Source organism: Ostrea edulis, chromosome 3, assembly GCF_947568905.1.
Source record: "Ostrea edulis chromosome 3, xbOstEdul1.1, whole genome shotgun sequence".
In the NCBI taxonomy this organism is placed as follows: domain Eukaryota; kingdom Metazoa; phylum Mollusca; class Bivalvia; order Ostreida; family Ostreidae; genus Ostrea; species Ostrea edulis.
The window spans coordinates 78,890,622-78,913,481 of NC_079166.1; the positions used below are offsets into that span (position 1 = coordinate 78,890,622).

The 22,860-nt window shown below is 34.5% G+C and overlaps 2 protein-coding genes across 3 annotated transcripts in view; one reads left to right on the forward strand and one right to left on the reverse strand.

Moving 5' to 3' along the window:
• The window catches only part of LOC125676208 (uncharacterized), a 441,312-nt gene extending 420,373 nt beyond the window's left edge, over positions 1-20,939 (forward strand). For both annotated transcript variants that reach the window (XM_056159101.1, XM_056159100.1), the window contains 4 exons: positions 2,403-2,500; positions 3,523-4,710; positions 4,817-4,838; positions 13,742-20,939. In XM_056159101.1, the coding sequence (XP_056015076.1) occupies positions 2,403-2,500; positions 3,523-4,710; positions 4,817-4,838; positions 13,742-14,079 (1,646 nt within the window). In that variant the 3' untranslated portion in view covers positions 14,080-20,939. The remainder of the gene's footprint in view (positions 1-2,402; positions 2,501-3,522; positions 4,711-4,816; positions 4,839-13,741) is intronic.
• LOC130052905 (T-complex protein 1 subunit beta-like) overlaps positions 20,632-22,860 on the reverse strand; it is a 30,125-nt gene continuing 27,896 nt past the window's right edge. The window contains exon 16 of the mRNA XM_056159102.1: positions 20,632-20,935. Coding sequence (XP_056015077.1) covers positions 20,763-20,935 — 173 coding nt within the window. The 3' untranslated portion in view covers positions 20,632-20,762. The remainder of the gene's footprint in view (positions 20,936-22,860) is intronic.

Sequence of the window (22,860 nt, forward strand, 5' to 3'; positions counted from 1 at the left end):
TTTTGAAATGCACGGGTTTTACGAGGAATTATCAGTTCGAAGCAGCATGGTTTCTCTTCAAATTCTACCTGAAACTTGGTTAAATTGAAGACTCCCCCCACCCCTCACCATTCTAAGAATGGTTACTTATTCTTTCGTTTATTTTTCATTTATTGCAAAGTAAAACTTTTTAGAAATGAAATAAAAATTGCATAGATCCAAGCAAAGACTCTGCCTTCGATAAATCAGTGAATTCACTTGTGAAAAATAATGATGAAAAAAATAAAAAAAAATATTTATATACTTCATTTTGCCAACCATTTCTTTTAAAATCTAATAAAATGTTAGATTTCGTGTCCGTGACTGACTTCATTTGTTTCGGTAAATTTGTATGTAGTATGATTTCTAAGGTTGCGTAATCTGGGCGTCCGAGTTTTGAAAGGCACGGTTTTGACTAGGGTCTCTTTATCGACACTACAAATGACCAAATTGAAGATGTACACACATTTCCTCTCTCGTTTGAAATAAGACTGTTGTTGTGTTAACCTCGCTGGAGAATACAAATACATGTTTTAAAAAAAAAACTTTTCCCCAAATTTTTAAAATTTGTTTGACGTACATATGCATAACTTACGCATATCACGAAATTCATGATGGAATTAATTAATGTGATTTTAATACCCCCCCCCCTTTCTGATGCTACTTTAAAATAAAGTGATCATCTTCCTGACAATCAGTAATCTTAATAACCCTGTAGATATATGAATTCAAATAATCCAATAAAATAATCAAAACAAAATATGAATGATTCCTCTAAAATACCGCGTTATAGATTTTTCCGTCGGTAAACAATGGAGCTGTGTTGAAGTAATGTATCCCCTAATCTATCTCTTTGTTACTGTTGGAACTATCAAATAAATCTGGCAAATCGCTCATTTTATCACTATTTAGTCTTACAACCCAAGATATTGAAAAAAAAAATAAAACAAATGCGCATTGAAAGTGCGTTAAAGTGCGTGATTGTGGGGCAAAGGTATATGCGTTTAAATGCGTGATTGTGGGGAAGGGGGTTAACATGCCAGGACCTCTGTTGTTAAGGTCATATCCGGAAGACCTAGTAATCTCACTTCAAAACGGAGCAACTATTAACTATGTTTTACTCTTAGAATTGTCGCAACCATGAAACGAGTGTACTACAACTCACAATCTTCCCGTCATAAAGCAAACTCTTTTCTACTGAGTCATCATGACCGATCTGGATTCATACGATCTACCTTGCATATAGTAATAAAAAAGTGAAGATAAAACGAAGAGTGGTCAATCTCATAATTCATATACAGAAATTCAAATTAAGAGTCAATCAAACACGGACTACTGTACACATAAGTGGGAACGGGTGCTTAGGATCAGTAGGTATAACTGTTTACTACCACGTGCGCCCTCTCAATCAGATAAATGTAGTACTCCGTAGTTAAAATCAGTATATGAAGAATGACCTAACAATGTCTTTGAAACATGTTATACAGCATTTGATACAACGACAGGTTGTATTGTCAGATGAGATTTATAACGACCATAACATTAGCAAAATACTGACAAAAACAAAATTGTTAAAATCCCTGTAACATCAAATTATTTGTAGGTAGCGTGGCTTGATATAACTCCCTTTACCTGATCAAGATACAGGGCTCATGACGGGTGTGACCGGTCGATAGGGGATGCTTACTCCTCCTAGGCACCTGATCCCTCCTCCAGTATATCCAGGGATCCGTGTTGCCCAACTCTCTATTTTGTATTACTTATAGGAGTTATGAGATTGATCACTGATCGATATCTTCACCTTCCAGAAAAAAAAATATATCACGTGAGCTTCAGGGTGTTTGGTAGCCCCCATGTCCCCTTAATAAACATCCCTGCATCGTTTGCCTTGAGCTTTCGGTACAGGGACACAGTTGCCGTTCATTAATTGATCATCAACTATAGTTATTTACTCTTGAGATAAAATACTCATAGCATCCAAGGTGTAGGTAGACATGTCCTGCAAGAATATGTGTTTCTCGCATCAAGATAAAAGCCCAAAGCATTTGTAATCAATCAACAAGGGTTGTGTAAAATAGTTGTTATATTACACACGTTTGATATCGCAGTCAAGGTACGAATAACTGAGTTACCATTTCTATTCTGGATTCCAAAACTTTACAAGAAATCATAGTTTAAAGATATACTTCACTGGATCCAGTACAAATTCTACTAACATCTATCCTTGCTCCTCACATGTTGACTACTTTGAAGGAGTATATATATATATATATATATATATATATATATATATATATATATGCATCCATTGCATACACAGTTTTCAATTCTTCCAAAATACCGTTAGTGTAGCTGGAATATAGTACCGCTTATTTTCATTACAGAATACTTATTGTTTTGGTTGAAGTCAGTACATACCTACTGTGACAATGACGCCCCAGTGATCATCGTTGGAACACATCTAGATCAAACCAAAGAACAGGTATATTCCTCTTTCTTTTTCAGAAAGATGTGTCTATAATGCAGTAGTTTTGTCCAACCTCCCATATGTAAAAAAAAAAAATAGGCATGTAGATATGGAAGGGCTCTATCAATGTTATATGATCCCTTTGGAAAAAAATCTTACTCCAGGGTTGGGCCAAACTTGATATATATATTCTCGATGTGAAAAACATTCAGATAACATCTTCTTTTATGCTATTGATAAAACATTCAAACTAAATAGATATTTAGATAGACAAGAGAACAGTTTGCCACAATTATAGTCGTTAATGTATATATCATGGCTTTTTCAATTTCTCTGTTACTGTTTAAAAATTGAATGCATGACTTCAAAACACAGAAAGGGATGTATCAAACTTATGAATTTAGCAACCCCATGCAGAGTTCTGACACTAGGACGGGTCCTAAGTAATGATATAGTGTTAATACACCGCATAACAGTATATCGTGCAAGGTTTTTTGTTCAGTAGTATTGGTAATTGTAAGGACATTTGTTTTTTAAGAACATTTTTTTATATGCTATACTGCAGCTGAATACTAGAATTTAACTTATATATGTAGAGCAGGACAATCACTGATTATTTCAGAGCCTTTTGGTCTCGTGATACACTTTGCTAACGCTCTGGTCACCAATGAAACATGTGCACCTCTTCTATTTTTCGGAATTCCAATTTCATTTAGAAAAATAAATCCTTAAAAAATTACTATGGTATGAAACCCAAGTCCATGCTTTTTTTAACAATCAACATTTCAAAACCGACTACCACAACCTCTCATACGATGGCTCGCATTCTTTGGCTACAACAATATTGCAATGACGCTGATTTGTAATCGAAATTTTCGGGGTAGACCTCACTATCTTATGAAGCTATTTTACAACTGGTCCAGATTTTGTATCATATAATTCTCTGATATTTGATATTTAGTTAAATTTAAATAATGCATTATGATAAACATGCGCATTGTTTTAAAAAATAAGTTGCATTGATTTGTGATTTCTAGAATCCCAACAAACTCTACAACAGCATACAGGATTACCTCAAACACGACCAAAAAATGAGGTCACACTTAGCCAGAGAACGCTGCTTCGTTCTGGGTTTTAAGTCGGATGGGTCATCATTCCAAGACACGCTTTCTGAACTAGAGAAGTGTATGATTTCAATTGCTAAACAAGACAAATGGAAAGAAAGCATTCCTACAGATTGGGCACTGTCTGAAGTCGTTCTCCGAAACCTCAGGCGACAGGGAGAGAGAATGATACCAGTAACAGAATTTTTGAAGGAATGTTTTGGTAACATCAGAAAGAAATACACACAAATCAGAGATATCTTGAAATTTTACCACGATATAGGTGTTATACTACACTTTGACGAGGGTTCTCTTGCCGAAACTGTCATCATTAACATCCAGTGGTTCGTTGATTCCTTTAAGAACATAATAACCGATCCAAACCATGTCAGGGATTTGGTCGAAGACAACCGCGATTGGTTGGAGTTTAACGAAAACGGTCACATAAATGACAGTCTATTGACCAATATTTGGAGGAGTTGGAACTTTGAAATTGATCCCCGTGACAAATCAAACCTGTTACAGTACATGGAACGTCTTGGTCTCATTTTTATTGGTGATCAGACACATTATATCCCTTGCATGAACAAGAGGACATTTGCTGTCGTACAAGAGGAAGGTTTGCAATCGATTGAAAGTAAAACATCAGTATTGGTCTTTCGATTCCCTTTTCTGCCGTACTTCATATATTTCCGTCTGATTGTTGCTTGTTTGACAAAGACCAGAGGGGAATGGAGATTTCCAAAAGACGAGCACCTTCCTTTATACAAAAATCTGGCGTATTTTGTCTATAAGGAGCACACTGTTGCCCTTGCTGTGAATAGATGTTCCATTCAACTTCAAGTTTTTCAACGCAACAAAAATCCAATCTCAAAAAATGTCGCATTGGAAATCCGTGACGATATTAAGAGATTGCTCAATGATCTAACCAGAAACTTTCACAAGGAAATCATGTACACTGTTGGATATCAATGTTCAAAACAGGAAGTGTACCGTGAACATGATGACTGTTTTGTTGAAGAGAAAGAAATTCACGGGAAAGGCGAGCAAACGTGCCCAATACACGAAATAGAAAAGCATCATACCGTAATAGGATCAAACCTCCTATATTATTGGAATAAGGTATGTTATCTTTGAATAAGAGTGTATTTAACGTAACATCACGCAGTCTAATTTATACCATGCATATTAGTTTAGTTAATAATGATGATAATGTTCCTTTCAATAGGATGTTCAGAACAAACCAGCAAGTGAGTAAATTCAAGAATTGTATGAAACAAGGATTTTTTTAGTAAAAAATTGTAGCAGTCGAAGGAAGATTGTTTCAAAAAATATACATATTTATCGTCATTCAAGTACCTTATAATCGTACATCTTAATCACCTATAATTGATCATGTATTTTCAAATAATTTAGATGTAAATATATGCAACAGTCACGGAAACAATTGATTACTTGTATTTTCATCAATTTGATTGAAGATCGTGATTATTTTATCTTTACCGTTCATTCCGTCTAAAATTACAGTTTGATTGTCAAATATTCTGCATGTTTGGTTCATTACCACATAACTAAAATTCTGAAAGTGTTATTACCACTTTGCCAGAATTTTGAAATTGCTGTTTCTGCTTTGCTAACATTTTAAAATTATTATTCTCTCATAGCTGATACATGTATTCTGAAAGTGTTACTTCTGCTTCGCTAAAATTCTGAAATTGTTATTCCTACTTCGCTAATATTCTAACATTATCATTCTCTCATAGCTGAAATTCTGAAAGTATTACTTCTACTTCGCTAAAATTCTAAAACTGTTATTTTTATTTCACTAAAATTCTCAAATTGTTATTCCCACGTAACGAACATTCTGAATTTGATACATCCACTTCCATAGAATTTTGTAATTGTTATTCCGTGTGGTTTCACACCTGAGTGGTCCCCGTGTGTGGAAGGTTTTAGACTTGTAATTTTTATTCCGTGTGGTTTCACACCTGAGTGGTCCCCGTGTATGGTAGGTTTTAGACTTACTACCTGTAATTTTGTAATTGTTATTCCGTGTGGCTTCACACCTGAGTGGTCCCCGTGTATGGTAGGTTTTAGATTTACTACCTGTAATTATCAATTGTGTCTATGAAATAACACACATGGTTATAAATGTATTTATTAATATTCCCCCATGAACGCATTTATTTACAAAGTTATTGATGACATTTTCTTTAGATGGTATAATTATCAATTTCATTATGTCTTTAAGAAACCTATAGAAAAAATATTAGAATTATCAAAAATATATTGATTTCCAAAATGATTTGCCTCTAGAAGATACCATATTCTATGAAAAGAATGATGCTGGCATTATCTCAGTCACTTAGAGACTCTTGTATATAAAGGAATAGTGATTTTAATGCTAATATTAGGGGTAATGCTGACTTTATTCAGAGTGATAAAATAGATAATGATAACCACTCTATGATGCTCCTTTATTGAGGTATGACAGCAAAATATACATTTGTGTTATCATCTTGGAAGAATCTCCTTAATAGGATATGTGCACGATTTGAGCTGAACAATTTCATTTTTTTCCATTTTCATTGCTTAACTAAATTTTCTCAATGTTCAACCAAATTTGAGTACCAGTTGTTGAGTTACAAGTGAGATTCAGCACTCACAATTCTTTGTTATGTAAACAAGACTTGTGAATGTTTTTGTTAACATATAAATATTGCCTAATAGAAAATAATATGTTAAAGAGATTCGCGCCTGATATTTGGAGTATTGTCATTTTTGGGGGAAGTAATCAAGTATATTTTCGATTTCTACATTGAAGGAGAATCGGGAAATTAATAAGAAAAATTGCGATCGCAACGCTTGTTATTGAGCCACAGTGTTTCTTAACATGACCATTTTTCACCAAAAAAATATTCAATTAAACTTGATTTATCATAAGCAACACAGATCAATTATTACATAAAATAGGTAATCAATCATGTATTATATCCCTCCTTGCTCAATGGCCATCGGCGCCGAGCATAGGCCTAAGTTTTGCAGTCCTTCACCGGCAGTGGTGACATCTCCATATGAGTGAAATATTCTCGAGAGGGACGTTAAACAATATTCAAGCAATCCCCCATGTATTTTGATAACTGACATTCAAATGTTTGCTTATTAGGCATTAGAAATTCCTTAAATAAGCATTTTATACCTTGAAAATGGAAATACATAATCTGAAAATTTTCAGCTCCAATCGTGTCTTTGCCTCTTTCAAATATTGTGTGTGCACTCTACCCTGAGTTCAAGTTTTTCTAACTTGACATGCCAATAAGAATTCATTATAAACATCTAGGGATTTTCATTCTCGAAGCGATTGGAAAGCATGATATTTCATCGACCGCTTATATTATAGCGCCTCTTATTGGTAGAATTTTATCATTTAATTGCCATACATAACAACAGCACCAATGCGTTATGGAACAAGTTGACATGATCAATCGCTAATGACACAGTCACATCCCTTAATGCGATATGTTTGTTTGTCAGTCTTGAAGTGAAGAATACCTCTAAGTTTCCCTCAATCTGCGTGTAACAATAATAATACACAATGCCTTGCTCATCCATTATATATAGTATATAGTTATAAGAATGTTTAGAGGACTTCGTTAAAAATCTGGTCATAATAAGTAGATACCTCCTTTCTAGTCCGACCCTGATTTTACGTTGGAATATAACTGATACATGATAAAAAAGATATGAATACGAATTATCTCTCACACATTTCTCAATAGGTAATCAATCCTCTTATCTCTCAATTAGCTCATGAAAACTCAAGTGAGCTTTTATCCGACATCTGTCCTTACGTTTTTAACATTTTACACTTTTCTGAAGAAGAACAGGGTCAATTTAAACCAAACTTGTCACAAAGCATGCTGTGGCAAGGATAATTCAAGTCTGTTACAATGAAGTATCAGGCTCTTTTTGAAGTGGAGATAATTAAGACTTTGTAGGGGAAATGTTGCATCGTCTCATAAACCTCTAAACCAATTCCAAACATTCCTAACACAAATGATCCTTGGGTAAAGGGGGGGTGGGTGGGTCAAGATTTGTTTTTAATTAAGGGCCATGATCTCTGAAAAGGGGAGCTAATCACGAACATTCAAATTTAAGGTGATTTAAAATATGTGCTTAAGAACAACTGGTCCAGACAAGTTGATACAGATACTTACAAAAAATTCATGACATCGTGTAGATTCAAATTTATTCAAATCATGGTCCCGGGGGTTGGTTGGGACCAAAGTAGGAGATCAATTTCTACATGGGGATATATAGGGGAAAAAATTCAAGAATATCTTTAACAATAGGGCATGATTATTTATAACATGATGCAAGCCTTTCCAGGTAGTACAGATTCCAGTTTGTTCAATTATGGTACCGGGGTAAGGTGGGGACACTATGGTGAATCCAAGTTTTACATGGAGATATATGGAGAAATCTTTAAAATTTTCTTCTCGAGAAAGGCGGACCGTGGATAATCGTATTAGTATGTACCAACATCCCTAAGAAGTGCAGATTAATGTTTGATCAAATCAATACGTCTGGGGTTGGATGGTGCCATAATAGGACATACAAATGTTAAATGGGAATATGTAGAGAAACGTCTTTGAAAATCCTTTTAAGAACATCTTGGTCATGATTGGCCATATTGATATCCAATCACCTTAGGATAGTGCACATTTGCAAGTGTGTTAAATCCAGGGGCTCCAGAGGTAGAGTGGGACCAAAATCGGAAATGAAGGCCTGGTAAGGGAATATACAAGAAATTAAAAGAATTCGTTTTAAAGACCAATAGGACTGCACTTAATCATATCAAAATGAAAATGTTCATAAGCTGTTTTGATTTAATTTTCATGCATCCGTGTTAGTCAGTATGGGGAACTGTTTTTGCCCAGTCTGTCAAAAAACGTTAACCTTGCTAAATATTTTAGAATTATGAATGATGAAAGGTGAAGATAATGAACAGTGATCAATCTCATAAATCTCATAACCAGTACAAAATAGAGAGTTAGGCAAACATGGACCCCTGACCATACCAGAAGTGGGACCAGGTGCCTAGGAGGAGTAAGCATCCTCTGTCGACCAGTCACACCCGCCATGGCCCCTATATTCTGATCAGATAAACGGAGTTGTCCGTAGTCAAAATCAGTGTGCCACGGACGTCTAACAATCGGTATGAAACACGTCAGACAGCATTTTATTAGGTCACCTGAATTCATTCAGGTGACCTATTGCTATCTGTTTTTGTCCGTCGTCGTTCGTCGTTCGTCGTGCGTCGTGCGTTAACATTTGAACATTTTCAGCTTCTCTGAAACCCCTGAACCAATTTCAACCAATTTTGGCATATAGCATCTGTGGATGGAGGGGAACAAAAATTGTGAAATTCGTGGTCCCTGCCCCCCTGGGGCCTGAGGGGTGGGGCAAAAACCATCAAAATGAGTGTAATTTAAACAAATCTACTTCTTTACTCCTGGACATCAAGAAGCCAACTGTGGGTATGATTATAATGAACGTTGAACCCTCTACCAAAATTGTGAAATTCATGGCCCCTGGGGCAGGGGTTCTTGTGTTAGGGTGTGGCTCTATTGGTCATATAGTGAAAATGTAGAAATTCTTTGAAAATCTTCTTCTCTGTCTCTGGGTATTAAGTAGACAAACTAATAGTATGGTAATGATGAGCAAGGATGCCTTTTTAAAAATTATGAAATTCATGGCCCCTGGATCAGGGGTTCTGGTGCTAGGGTGGGGCTCCATAAGTCATATAGTGAAAATGCTTTATTTCTCTGAAAATCTTCTTCTCTGTCCTTGGGTATTACGTAGACAAACCAATAGCATGGTTATAATGAGCAAGGATGCCTCTTTCAAAATTGTGAAATTCATGGCCCCTGGGTCAGGGGTTCTGGTATTAGGGTGGGGCCCTATTGATCATATAGTGAAAATGCATTTTAATTCTTTGAAAATCTTCTCCTCTGCTGCTGGGTATTAAGTAGACAAACTAATAGTATGATAATTATGATCAAAGATGCTTCTTTCAAAACTGAATTTATGGCCCCTGGGACAGGGGTTCTGGTGCAAAGGCGGGACTGATTGATTATATAGTGAAAATGCAATATTTCTTTGAAAATCTTCTGTTGACTGCAAAAACCATCAAAATGAGTGTAATTTTAAAAAAATATTCTTCTTTACTCCTGGACATCAAGAAGCCAAACTGTGGGTATAATTATAATGAGCGTTGAGCCCTCTACCAAAATTGTGTTAGGGTGGGACTCTATTGGTCATATAGTGAAAATGTAGAAATTCTTTGAAAATCTTCTTATATTGGTTTTATCTAAGGAGTAAATAACCCCTTTCTTTATGATGTCTCAGACCTAGGTTTTTTAAAAAGGATTATTAATTGAACATAAAAATGACACGTGTACTTTATGACCACATAGCTATTCAATGTTTCTTCCATCCAAAAGTAAAATTCTTATATTTAAACACAAACCTAATTCAAACATTGGAAGGTTGTTACATGATACTCAGGTGACCTATAAGGCCCCTGGGCCTCTTGTCCACTGGGTCTTTGCCATGCTGTTCATAATTTATTGTCTCACTTGGATCTGGAGCCGGAAAAATTCAATATACTGGACTATTAATTTCCCTTCCTAGCATCAATATATTTGGTGTAAATCCTGTACTTCGATTCACTGAGGATGGTATAGCATTGGCCAAGTGTGACAAGTACTCATCCCAATGTGTTATAGACCTGCTGACAAACATCTCACAACATCTCACAACATCTATAAGGGTTGTATTAAAACGCTCTACGCATTTGCAGAAGGTCTAAAAAGCTGTTGTTCTTGATTTGTAAATATGTAATCTTTCACAGCGTTGTTGAACAGGTTACTTTCAAAGCTGGAACCTCTATTTGTGAAAATTTGGCAAGGAACACAAAATGACAAAAGTGGTTCATTGCTGCCCTTGCTGTTTCTTCAACTGATCGATTTGGTAATTGCACACATTCTACCCATTTGATAAATTGCTCCACCATCATCAATATGTAAGCACTCTGTTTAAAAGTATGTAGAAATGGTTCCATAAAATCCAAATGTACACGCTACATTGGCTCACCTGCATGGTATGATATCAATTTCCACGTAAATGTCCTGTTTGGGTTCTTGTTTCTGGTACAAAAAGAACGAAGAGAAACAACAAACTGACTGAAATATGTCAACATATTGTAACAGTAAAATCGTCTGTTAGCGATTCTACCTTGACCTTCATGAACACATGAAAGCAGAAAATGGGACAGTCTCAAGATGTCCTTCAAGCTATTGGTATTAAGAAGAATAACTCTGCATTAATGCGATAGTGTTTATTTGCTGAACTAATTAGGAACAGTTCATCCTCACTTGGCTCTTCTTGTTTTTCAAGCCAACTGAAAACCAACTTGAGTTGTTCATCCTTTCATGTACTCTGCTCATCATTGATTTCTTTCCTAGTATATCCAACTATCCAACATGTGAGAATTAACAGTACCTTGACTTGCTATACTTTAAACATTGACTTCGCTAAGGGAACAGCGTTATCAACAGGATCAATACACTTACTCCACTCTTGATTTTTTTTGTGCAATAAGGACATCCTCCGCATGGCAGTTGATAGGGTTTAACAACATACCCGTATTTTTTACAAGTATTTCCTTCATGCAGCATTCTGCCATATTTTGGGGTATAGTAAGTTCAGGAGCACTACGAACAGTAACTTCTTAAAGGCATCCTGATGTTCTTGTTCCCAATGAAACTTGTTTCTAAATGCAAAAGGGTAGAGTGGTAACGAATTTTCTACATCTTTAATAAATTTTGTGAAAGTTGGTGAATCTGCAAAAACGCTCAACATCTTTTGTATAGTCAATAACTTGTCATCTCTCCATTGTATGAAGAAAACACTCACCTATTATATTGTCATTTCGTCCTACTGTTCTGTCAAGGTGCTAAAAAGATCGCATTTCTTAGCCATTAACTTGATGCCATATTCCCTAAATCTGTGCAGAATATCTGCTGAATTTTAAAAATGATTTTCAAACCTCTAACTCAAAATTAATGCTTCATCAAGAAAAGCTAAAACTGTTTTTAAATCTAACCCCCTGAGAGCCAGATTTATGACTCGCGAGGTGGTTGTTGCGTTTGTCAAACGAAAACTAAAATAACCCCCATTTGATTGTAAGCAATATCTTACATTTGTCATCATCTTCCTATAATTTGTCAATTTTGAAAACCACATGTTATCAGTTAAAGCAGCAATATGTTCTTTAATGAAGGGCAAAGGAAAGAGATCTGCCTTGGTTACTTTGTTCTACAACCTACAATCAACACCATCTCACACTACCATCCCTTTTTCTCATCAACACAGGAGACGATGCCCATTCTGACATATGTTGTTCTCTTACATCAGCTTTCTGCATCTTCTCTAAATGTTTCTCTTCTTCTTCTTCTTCAAAGGAAGCCGATGTCTTTCACCTTGTGATTTATCAAGTTGAAAACCCAAGAGTTGGGATTGCTCAAGGTCAACTGTTTCTATTTTAACACCCCCCCCCCGGCACCTGTTAGCTATCTGTCTTATATGAGCCGCTCCTAGCAAAAAGGGCCCTTCAGTATTTTAGTGATGTGTAAGACCCAGTTTTTCATTTGCAATGTCATTTGTAGCATTCAACATTTCTTCAACATTACCAATAAGTTGTTTTGTTTGTTCTGGTTTTTATTAACTGATGTTGATTCATGTTTAACATCATTTTCATCCGTATTATCAAATCTGAATTCGGTTCAAAATCCATCAATTCTAACAATTCTTTGCTCTCATTGACAAATTTTATTGTGGCTAAGTTTTCAGCTGTGATATTAGCATGAAGGACTCTAAAAACAATATTTTTAACTGTTTCTTCACCAACTGATGGTAATGTTTTCAATTCCTCCACAGTAGCAAAATTTATTCTAACCTTGTTTTGTTTTCCCCATTTCCATTACCTGTGGAAGTATTTTGATCAACAAATTTGCACAGTATATTTAAAATGATTCTTTTCAATGAATCAACAATATATTTATGTTATACCGACTGCGATTTGTTTTTCCACGTGAACGCGCGGAATTTAGCATTCCGCTTTTGTAACAATGTAAAACAAATTCAATGTACATTGCTTATTTCGTTTTCAGTTGTAGTAAAACCTCTGAAGTAGCAAGCAATTTTCACATTATCAGAATGTGAAACCTGCTCAAAATTCTACAGTGACTACCGCATGAATTTTGTTCACTTACCGGCGACGTCAATATAGAAAAAAAATACACCTTTTCTTTACTCAAACATGCAAGGTGAAGATAACGAGCAGTGATCAATCTCATAACTTCTATAAGCAATACAAATAGATAGTTGGGCAAACATGGACCCCTGGACACACCAGAGGTGGGATCAGGTGCCTAGGGGGAGTAAGCATCCCCTGTTGAGTTGTCACATCCGCCATGAGCCGTATATTCTAATTAGGCAAACGGAGTTATCCGCAGTCAGAATCAGTGTGCCAAGAACAGTTTAACAATCTGTATGAAACAGGTCAGACAGCATTTGTTCCAATGATAGGTTGTATTGACGAACTCGATCGTTATAACGACCATATAATTTGCGAAATGCTGACTTCAATCGAGACTGTTCAAACCCCTGTACCATCAACTTGTTTGTCAGTAGCTTACCTCGATTTAAAAACTGACTATACGCAGAACAAGCTCTTGCATATCGAATCAGTTGAGATATATAAACACCATATGCAGGTGATAATGGAATATTGCTACATAAATATGGGAAGTTGACGATGGAGAAGCTGAAATCATCCCGTTTGTCATATGGTTGAGTTGTCAGTTTACCGTTAATGTCCATTTTCAATGTGTATTTCTGTAAGTACAAAGCAGGTATACACAAACAGCTCCACATAGAAATTTTACATAAGTCAATGTGAGTTCTGCACGAGCTGGCGGAAATAGCTTTTTTTTTTTATTTACATGAGTGAAAATGTAGTACTTAACATTGTATAGCAGTTACATGTATATTTTGCGAATCTTTGTATGCATCTTAATACTTGCAGGCTTATCCATTGACGAGACAAACATCACGGTTTTATCTGAGAAAGATCTGTCGAAGTTCAACAAGGTGATTGGAAATGATATGGAATTGATTGCCACCTGCTTGGGATTATCACAAGTGGAGATAGATAGATTGAAGAGGGAAAATCCTACTTCCATGAGTACTGTGGTGCACAACATCCTTCTCACATGGAAACGCAAACGTGGTCCTGCAGCAACATTAGAGAACTTGGAGAAATCCCTACAGGACGCAGAAAGAGATACTGGTGCAGGCGTGAACTGGGATGTGTTTAATCGAGCAAAGAAGGCTATTCTGGAAAAAAAAGAAGAAATGAACTGATGCAGTAGATACTACACTGTGAAGGCGGAAGTACGTATGTAAATATGTTGTAGGTTGGTTAATTCAATAATCAATCTAATTGAATGACTGCAGTCTAGCATTATAGTGTATATAGTTTGATCTTTTATTTGTTTTTGCAATAGATTATTATATGTAAAAAAAAAAAAAAAAAAAAAAAAAAAAAAAAAAAAAAGAGCAGTCAACAAGAATGATTGTGTATAATGGACGTTTTTACCAGCGAATACATCTGTAACTAAATTATTCGCATTATTAATTGATTGAATATTGTTTAACATCCCTTTCGAAAATAGTTCACTCATTTAGAGACGTCGGCAATGTCGGTGAAATGTTATACAATTTAGGTCCATGCTCGGCACTTACGGCCTTTGAGCAGGGAGTAATCTTTTTTAGTGCCACATCTGCTGTGACAGTGCCTCGGTTTTTGCGATTTCGCGATCTCATCCGAAGGACCTCCCCATTTTGTCGCTTCTTACGGCAAGCAATGGAGTATTGAGGATCTATTCTAACCCGGATCCCCACGGGATACACTAAAGTTTAAAGGTTGGGCTTCAAAATCCTTTCGAAATATAGGCGTTTTATTTACGACGCAGTCACATATTCGCAAGAAATCGTTGCTAACTTTTTTTCCCTGTTTAAAACATAGCAAAACTCATTATTCAAACAGGTGCCCGTTGTAAATGTTAGTGTTAGGTACACTGTATCTATTTTACTATTGAATCTTGTAGTGTGTAGCTAGCTGATGTCAATCTATTATAGACAACAATGTCGGTATGTTTTGTTGTGGTGTACATTATGATGCATTATGTTGTACATTTAGATCTTGATATTCGTATGTAGTCCACACTGAGAGTAGTGAAATACAATGACCGGAAGCCAGAGCACTAGCATCATCATTTCAATTTTTTTTTATATGAATGTTTGCATTGGCCTTTTCTAGGAATCATATGATGATCAATGTAAGATATGCTTGCATGTACATTTGTCAAAGTAAATGAAAGTTAGCAGAAATTGCGTGTAAATGTTTTCACTAAATTTTAGTACTTGTAAATATATTGAATTGTCGATATATGTAAGGAAAGTGGCAAATTATGTCTGTATATACATGTACATGCAATTACTGAATTGTTGTGTCTTGTTTTTGATTTGTTTTGTTTGTATTGATTTTGGACACATTTCTAGTTTAAAACTGATGGTAGAATGGTAGAGCTACATTTGCCTTCGAAGTTACTACCGAACAAATGCCTTTGCCAATGATAAAATGTTTGTTATTCATGTACAGTTTAGATATTTAATCCTTGCCTCATAATTGTTTTCTTTTAGTAGTTCATCATCTGTAGAGAAAACCATAACCTATTAGCAGACACAAAGTAGCAAACAAAAACAACAACAAAACAAAAACCCAAAAATGCTTTCAAATGTATAGCGTAGTTTTCTTTAAACTAATTGTTCCGTTTTAGGGTAAAAATGTAGTAAAATTGAATAGCGTTTGATTGGTCTCCATTGAATGAAAATCTTGTCATGGATTTCTGAGGATGTTATTCGGATTTAATGTAAACTGTCTATATTCGGTTTTACAAACTGTCTATATTTGGTGTAAACTGTGTTTATTCGGTGTAAACATCTATATTCGGTGTAAGATGTCTATATTCTGTTCAAACTATCTCTATTCAGTGTAGACAGTCTGTATTCGGTGTAAACTGTATATATTCGCTGTAAACTGTCTATATACCGTGTAAATATTGGATATTCGGTATACACTGTCTGTATTTGGTGTAAATCATGTAGTCTCACTTTTAAAGGCGTATATCTATATAGCAACATAAAAGAGATGTTTTAAGAATTCAAAAAATCCATACACGCCTATAAAGGTCATCAAATGGACTCCAATTCTACAAAGGAACATTCAGTAAATATATCCTAATTAAAGTACTTCTCAAGAGTCACCATGATTCAATTGGAATATATTGCAAACCTATTTTAATGTATTCATTATCAATAGCCATCAGCACTCAATAGATTGTATATCAAATACGCGAGAAAACAACATATGGAGTAAATACAAGTTGAACACAGTATGTACTCTTGGCTCTGACGAATCCATTGTTTTATTTGTGTATATTATATAACACTCTTTGACAGTCACTCTTCCTTAGGAAGCACAAGATTAAAACATGTAGAGAACAGGGTTCAACATTCACTGTATATTTAGTACCTTCACTTAGTCCAGCTAAAAAACTAAAAATAAACACGTGTTACAGTAATTAATTTAATATGCAAGTAGCCGTATGTAGTGGATAAAAAACTAAAAATAAACACGAGTTACAGTAATCAATTTAATATGCAAGTAGCCGTATGTAGTGCAGAAAAAAGCTTTTAAAATGCAAAGAGTTGTCTACCGTTTAGATTCAAGTTTGTCAAACCTATTTTGTGCTTAGTCACGGTGAGTTAGTGATGAGTATTTACTGTTTTACGGGAGGAATTGACATTTCTAGCATGAGCTGTGAAGCTGATTAGCTTCTTTTATCTTTATCTACAAGTTTGATTATATAACATAGCACTGAAACGTTTGTAGATGTCACTACTAACATTACCATTTCATTTTTTATCCAAATAGTTTGTTTATTATACATGTATATATTGGTGGGTTTTTGTTTTACAAAATCGTTCATTTTGTTTATGTATTTATGTATATTGCAAGAAAAATTGATTTGTTTTGAAAATGTTGTTTCCCCTGTATATGCATGTTGAGCTTTTTTTCCAGGTTTGATAACTTACTTTGAATGTACATGGTAAAGTGAATTCTACTCATTTTATGAAAAAGGCGTAAACAATGAAAACTTGTATCGTTATATAATGAGTAGAAAATACCTTTATTCTTTAAGATTTGATTTTATTAAATGTATTTGATTATTGCAACCCAAAATCTCCAAAAAGATATCAATGTATGATCTTAGATATGTATCACCTTATATATTAATGCAGGGGTAGATCCAGGATTTTATTGTAACAGGGGGCTGAGGGTTCTAGCATTAATTTCGGTTTTCAAAAGGGGGAGTTCCACCCTCAAAATGTGTTCTTTTTGCCATTTAACACATTTTCTGACAAAAAGGGGAAGCCCGACCTCTGGATCCCTTTGGATCAGCCCCTGCAATGCATGATCTTAAATATTAATTTGTGATCTTAGATATCAATGTGTGATCTTAGATATCAATATATAATCTTCTATATCATTATATGATCCTAGATGTCAATGTATGATCTTATATATCAATGTATTACTTTAAATACCAATGTAGGGTATTGGATATCAATGCATGATTTTAGATAGCAGTATATAATCTTACAATGTAAATATCTTACTTTAAATATTTGTGTATGACGTTAGATATCAATGTATAATCTTAGATATCAATGCTTAACATTAGGTATAATTGTATGATTTTAAATATCAATGTACGATCTTAGATATCAATGTACGGATTCAACATATTAACGTGGGTATCAGTGCACCTTAGAAATCAATGTATCATTATATTAGATTTCAATGTACGACCTTGTATCAATATCTGACCTTAGATATCAATTTACGAACAAAGATATCAACATACAACTTTAGGCATCAATGTATGTCCCATGACACTGTAGATAGCAGATTTATGATCTTCGATATATATATATATATATATATATATATATATATAATTACTTTTCGCAATGATCGGTAAAAGTATAGGTAATTTTTTTTTAAAAAAGGATACACGAAGACCTTTAGTAAAGCTATATATATATATATATATATATATATATATATATATATATGGACTCTATATATCAATTGATATCAACATTTTTATATTATATTTTCATATATGCATGCCTTAAGTAATTCATCCAAGAAGTTTTATTGTTCTTTCATAGTACAACAATACATTACATGCAGGGTAAACTGGTCAAATTTCAACCAAGTACTTGAGTTTAGTTGACTTTGAGGGTCCGAGTATTTATTTTGTTCCATCATCACATGGCCCCCACTTATGTTCAGATCTGGGAATAATTAACCATTTAGTTTTCGCAGTTTCCTACGGAAAATGTCCGAAACAACACAAATGTATCTACGAAATATATGGCAAGATACAAGTCAATTAATTTCAACCACAATAGCATTTAATTCAGGGATTCAAACTCAAAATCAACATATTATTAAAATTTCATTAGTACTTTAGTATATCAAAATGAATATCTTTTAATGGATTGGGGTCATCCAGCAATGTATTAAATAATGATACAAATCAATAAGGCGAGGGTTCTGGATTTGAAATTGAAATTCAGACATTGCTTTTAATAAGACATTGGGATATAATAATGTAAGATTGTTTCATACTGTAAAAATGCAGAACTCATTATTTTCTGAATGTATCTAGAAATCCAAGAATATGACAGTAGAGTTAGATCTAGCTACAGTTTGGAATTCAAGTGGTGAAATTTATTCCTTTAAAGGAAAAGAAGTAGAGTGATTTCGACCAAATTCAATTTGATAACTGAAATTTTCTTGGGGAAAAACACACGGAAAAGTAGCAGTGATATCTAATTCTTGAAGTACTTGTATAACAACTGTAGAAACATAATCAACAGAATGAAACCTATACCTTTGATGTTAAAATTGCTTGAATGTTTCATGTACAAGATGTGAATATAAATGTGATATCCAAAGACAAGTGTATAATGTGAAAGTCACTATTTGATCAATTGAAAGCTTGAAAAACTGGAGTACATGTATTAGACCAATTCAACTTAACTAGTAGATTATCATCTGGGGTCACTAAAAATATGGGGCGAGTAGGGGAATTTTATTTTTTTATTTCCCCGAAAAAAAAAATGACAAAAGGCATCACACAGAGTGTTAATCAAGTAACATTCAAAGAATCCTTGGTAGAAGATATAAAATCAACATTCTGTAACTTTAATCATTCACTCACGTCACTGGGAAGCAAGTTAATTTGAAATCATGATTTCGCGAAAATAAAAAAAATGGGGTGGGCTCTTTTTTGAGGGGCGAGCGGGGATGATAATCTATCAATTATGCCCAACAATTCAAACAATAGTTTCTTAGCCACCACAGCATCGGTTGAAAAGGTACCACGTTTTGAGTATATTTTTTTTTCCTATTTGATTTCTTTAAGTAGATAAGATAACTCGATATATATTTTTATGTAAAACTTTCATCAGGTTTTAATAAAGTTGTAAGCATATTTTTAATCAGATAATTGAATGCATGCTCGCTTGCGTGGAAATGTTTAAGAATACAGGGAAAATAAAATAAAAAAAAAAACAAACATTGCCCGTTCATCAAATTCTGGACCTGTGAAACTATTGATTATTTGTTTCGGCCTTAGTCAGAACGGGATCAGATATACATTCCAGGATGTGATGCCTTTGTCACTATTTTTAATCATCCATGGTACATATCATATTAGGCTTTTTCAGCGAGGGTCGAAATTGACCTACTTGTCGAAATTTGACTAGTTTACCCTTACAATAACACTGTAAATCCTGTTACAAGAATATTTAACATTAATTCATCGATTTATATGCACAATGTATGATTGTTAATTTTGGAGATATCGCGAAGATACAGCATGTGGCCATGGTCGATCAATCAATATACAGGGCTCGAAATTATTTTATTCAAAGGTCAGTTGGGCTATCATTTTTATTTTTTACTGGTCCATTGATAAATTTTACAGTCCCTTAGGACTATTAAATAAGAAAACATTTTTCCTAAATTTCATAATGATGAAACATTTTCATGATTAGGCCCAGTTTATTGTTTATTCAAGCTGCCATTGTAACCAGCAAAATCTCAAAATTTGGTATTTACAATGATTTAGATGAAAATACTTTGAAATTCACTATTTATTTTACAAAATTTCTCTGAATGCCTTTAAATACGAAAAATCTAAAGACACCTGAAAAATTAGTATCTTTATAGTATTACATGTATATTAATTTAATTTCATTTCTGACATAGCTAAAGCGACCAAACAAAACATTGCCAAACTAGGCTAAAAATAGATGTAATTACCAAACAATCAATCGAGTACATTTTGGCTTTTTGCCCTGAATAGTTGGAAAAGATATTATTCTATCTGAAGAAAAGTTTAATCTTAATCAGAGCCCCTCCTGTGACCTTTACGTCACCCTTTTGTGTGAATGCAGAGGAATTGTCGGAGGATTGCTGACTGTATATATATACTTCACTTACAAACCTGCGTGGATTTATTTACATTGCGTTACTTCATAGTACAATTTAACAAGAGTGAAATCAAGAAATTATATTTTGCATGCGATAAAACCTGCATTCCATCATCTAATATTGACTAACACGATCAATGAGGAATTTTGATAAGTATTTAAATTCACTACCGTAGTCCCAAAGGCACATACTCTTTACAAAGCACTAGCCAAAATCTATAATTTACTGGTCCCAGACCAGTAATTACTTCGAGCTCTGAATATGACATCGAAACAATGGGAAATGTCAAAACTTTATTACAATACAAAATGGCTCACATGCTTGCTTTGATATTCATGTTTTTGTTCTAAAATTCAAGGATTTACAAGTCACTAATAAACGTATATAATCATAAATTGTCTTAATTATTTCAATGATGTCTGTGGTCTGGTTGTCGAGGTCTTGGAGCGGATTTTATGATGTCGTCCACACGTAGAATCATTTCTGCAGCCTCTGATGCACTCATTAATACTTGGCGCTTCACTTGAAAGGATTCAGTGATTCCACGCTTCTCCATGTCTCCTACTTCACCTTCAACCATATCTAAAAATAAATCCAAATAGGTCATTACATAGAAAATAAAGCATTAGAAATTTAGAGATCGAAAATAAATCCCAGAAAATAAATCGCTACAGATCTAAAAACAGAAAATAAGTTACTACAGATCTAAAGACAGAAAATGATTGGTTGAATATTGTTTTACGTCCCTCTCAAGAATATTTCACCCATATGGAGACATCACCACTGCCGGCGAAGGGCTGCAAAATTTAGGCCTATGCTCGGCGTTTATGGCCATTGAGCAGGGAGGAATCTTTATCGTGCCACACCTGCTGCGACACAGGACCTCAATTTTTGCGGTCTCATCCGAAGGACCGCCCCCATTTAGTCGCCTCTTACGACAAGCAACGGATATTGAGGACCTATTCTAACCCGGATCCCAACGGGATTAAAGACAGAAAATAAATCACTACCGATCTACACACAGAAAATAAATCACTACAGATCTAGATACAAAAAATATATCACTACAGATCTACAAACAGAAAATAAATCACTACAGACCTAGAAACAGAAAATAAATCACTACAGATCTACAGACAGAAAATAAATCACTACAGATCTACATACAGAAAATAAATCACTACAGATCTACAGACAGAAAATAAATCACTACAGACCTAGAGACAGAAAATAAATCACTACAGATCTAAAGACAGAAAATAAATCACTACAGACCTAGAGACAGAAAATAAATCACTACAGATCTACAGACAAAATAAATCACTACAGATCTACAGACAGAATAAATCACTACAGATCTACAGACAAAATAAATCACTACAGAACTACAGACAGAAAATAAATCACTACAGATCTACAGACAAAATAAATCACTACAGATCTACAGACAGAAAATAAATCACTACAGACCTAGAGACAGAAAATAAATCACTACAGACAGAAAATAAATCACTACAGATCTACAGACAGAAAACAAATCACTACAGATCTACAGACAGAAAATAAATCACTACAGACCTAGAGACAGAAAATAAATCACTACAGATCTACAGACAGAAAATAAAGCACTACAGATCTACAGACAGAAAATAAATCACTACAGATCTACAGACAGATAATAAATCACTACAGATCTACAGTCAGAAAATAAATCACTACAGATATACGGACAGAAAATAAATCACTACAGATCTAAAGACAGAAAATAAATCACTAGAGAACTACAGACAGAAAATAAATTACTCTAAATTTAGATCTACAGACAGAAAGAAAGAAAATTAATCACTACAGACAGAACATAAATCACTACAGATCTAGAGACCGAAAATAAATCACTACTGATCTAGATCTACAAGCAAAGGGATTTCAAGATAATGAATGGTCAGTATATTCCTACATCCAGTTTGACCTTTCACCATGTGACCTCAAAATCAATAGGGGTCATCTACTCCTTACGATGTACCAGTGTACCAATTTTAATCTCTGTCAAAGAAAGGGTTCTCAAGATAATGGGTGGACAATGTCTTCCCATATTTAGAGTGAATTGACCTTTGACCTTAAAATCAATTGGGGTCCATCTCTAAACATAACCAACCCACATATGAAATATCATTATCATCAGGTGAATGGTTTTCAATATATTGAGAGGAAAACATGTGGTCTACTGACCCACCGACTGACAGGTGCAAAACAATATAAACCTCTTCTTTGAGAGGGGGGAGCATAAAAATGGGTAGTAATATCATAAGACATTTTGGCCAAGGGGGATGATATATTCTTTAGGGGGTACCAGCTGTTCCAAGTTCGATGACTGTCATGCCAAAGTTTCACATAATATCATTTTTGACCTTTTGACCTCAAAATCGATAGGGATTATCTACTCCTTAGGACGTGCTAGTGACCTGATGTCAGTCAAGCAAAGGGTTCTTAAAGACGGAGAAAATAAG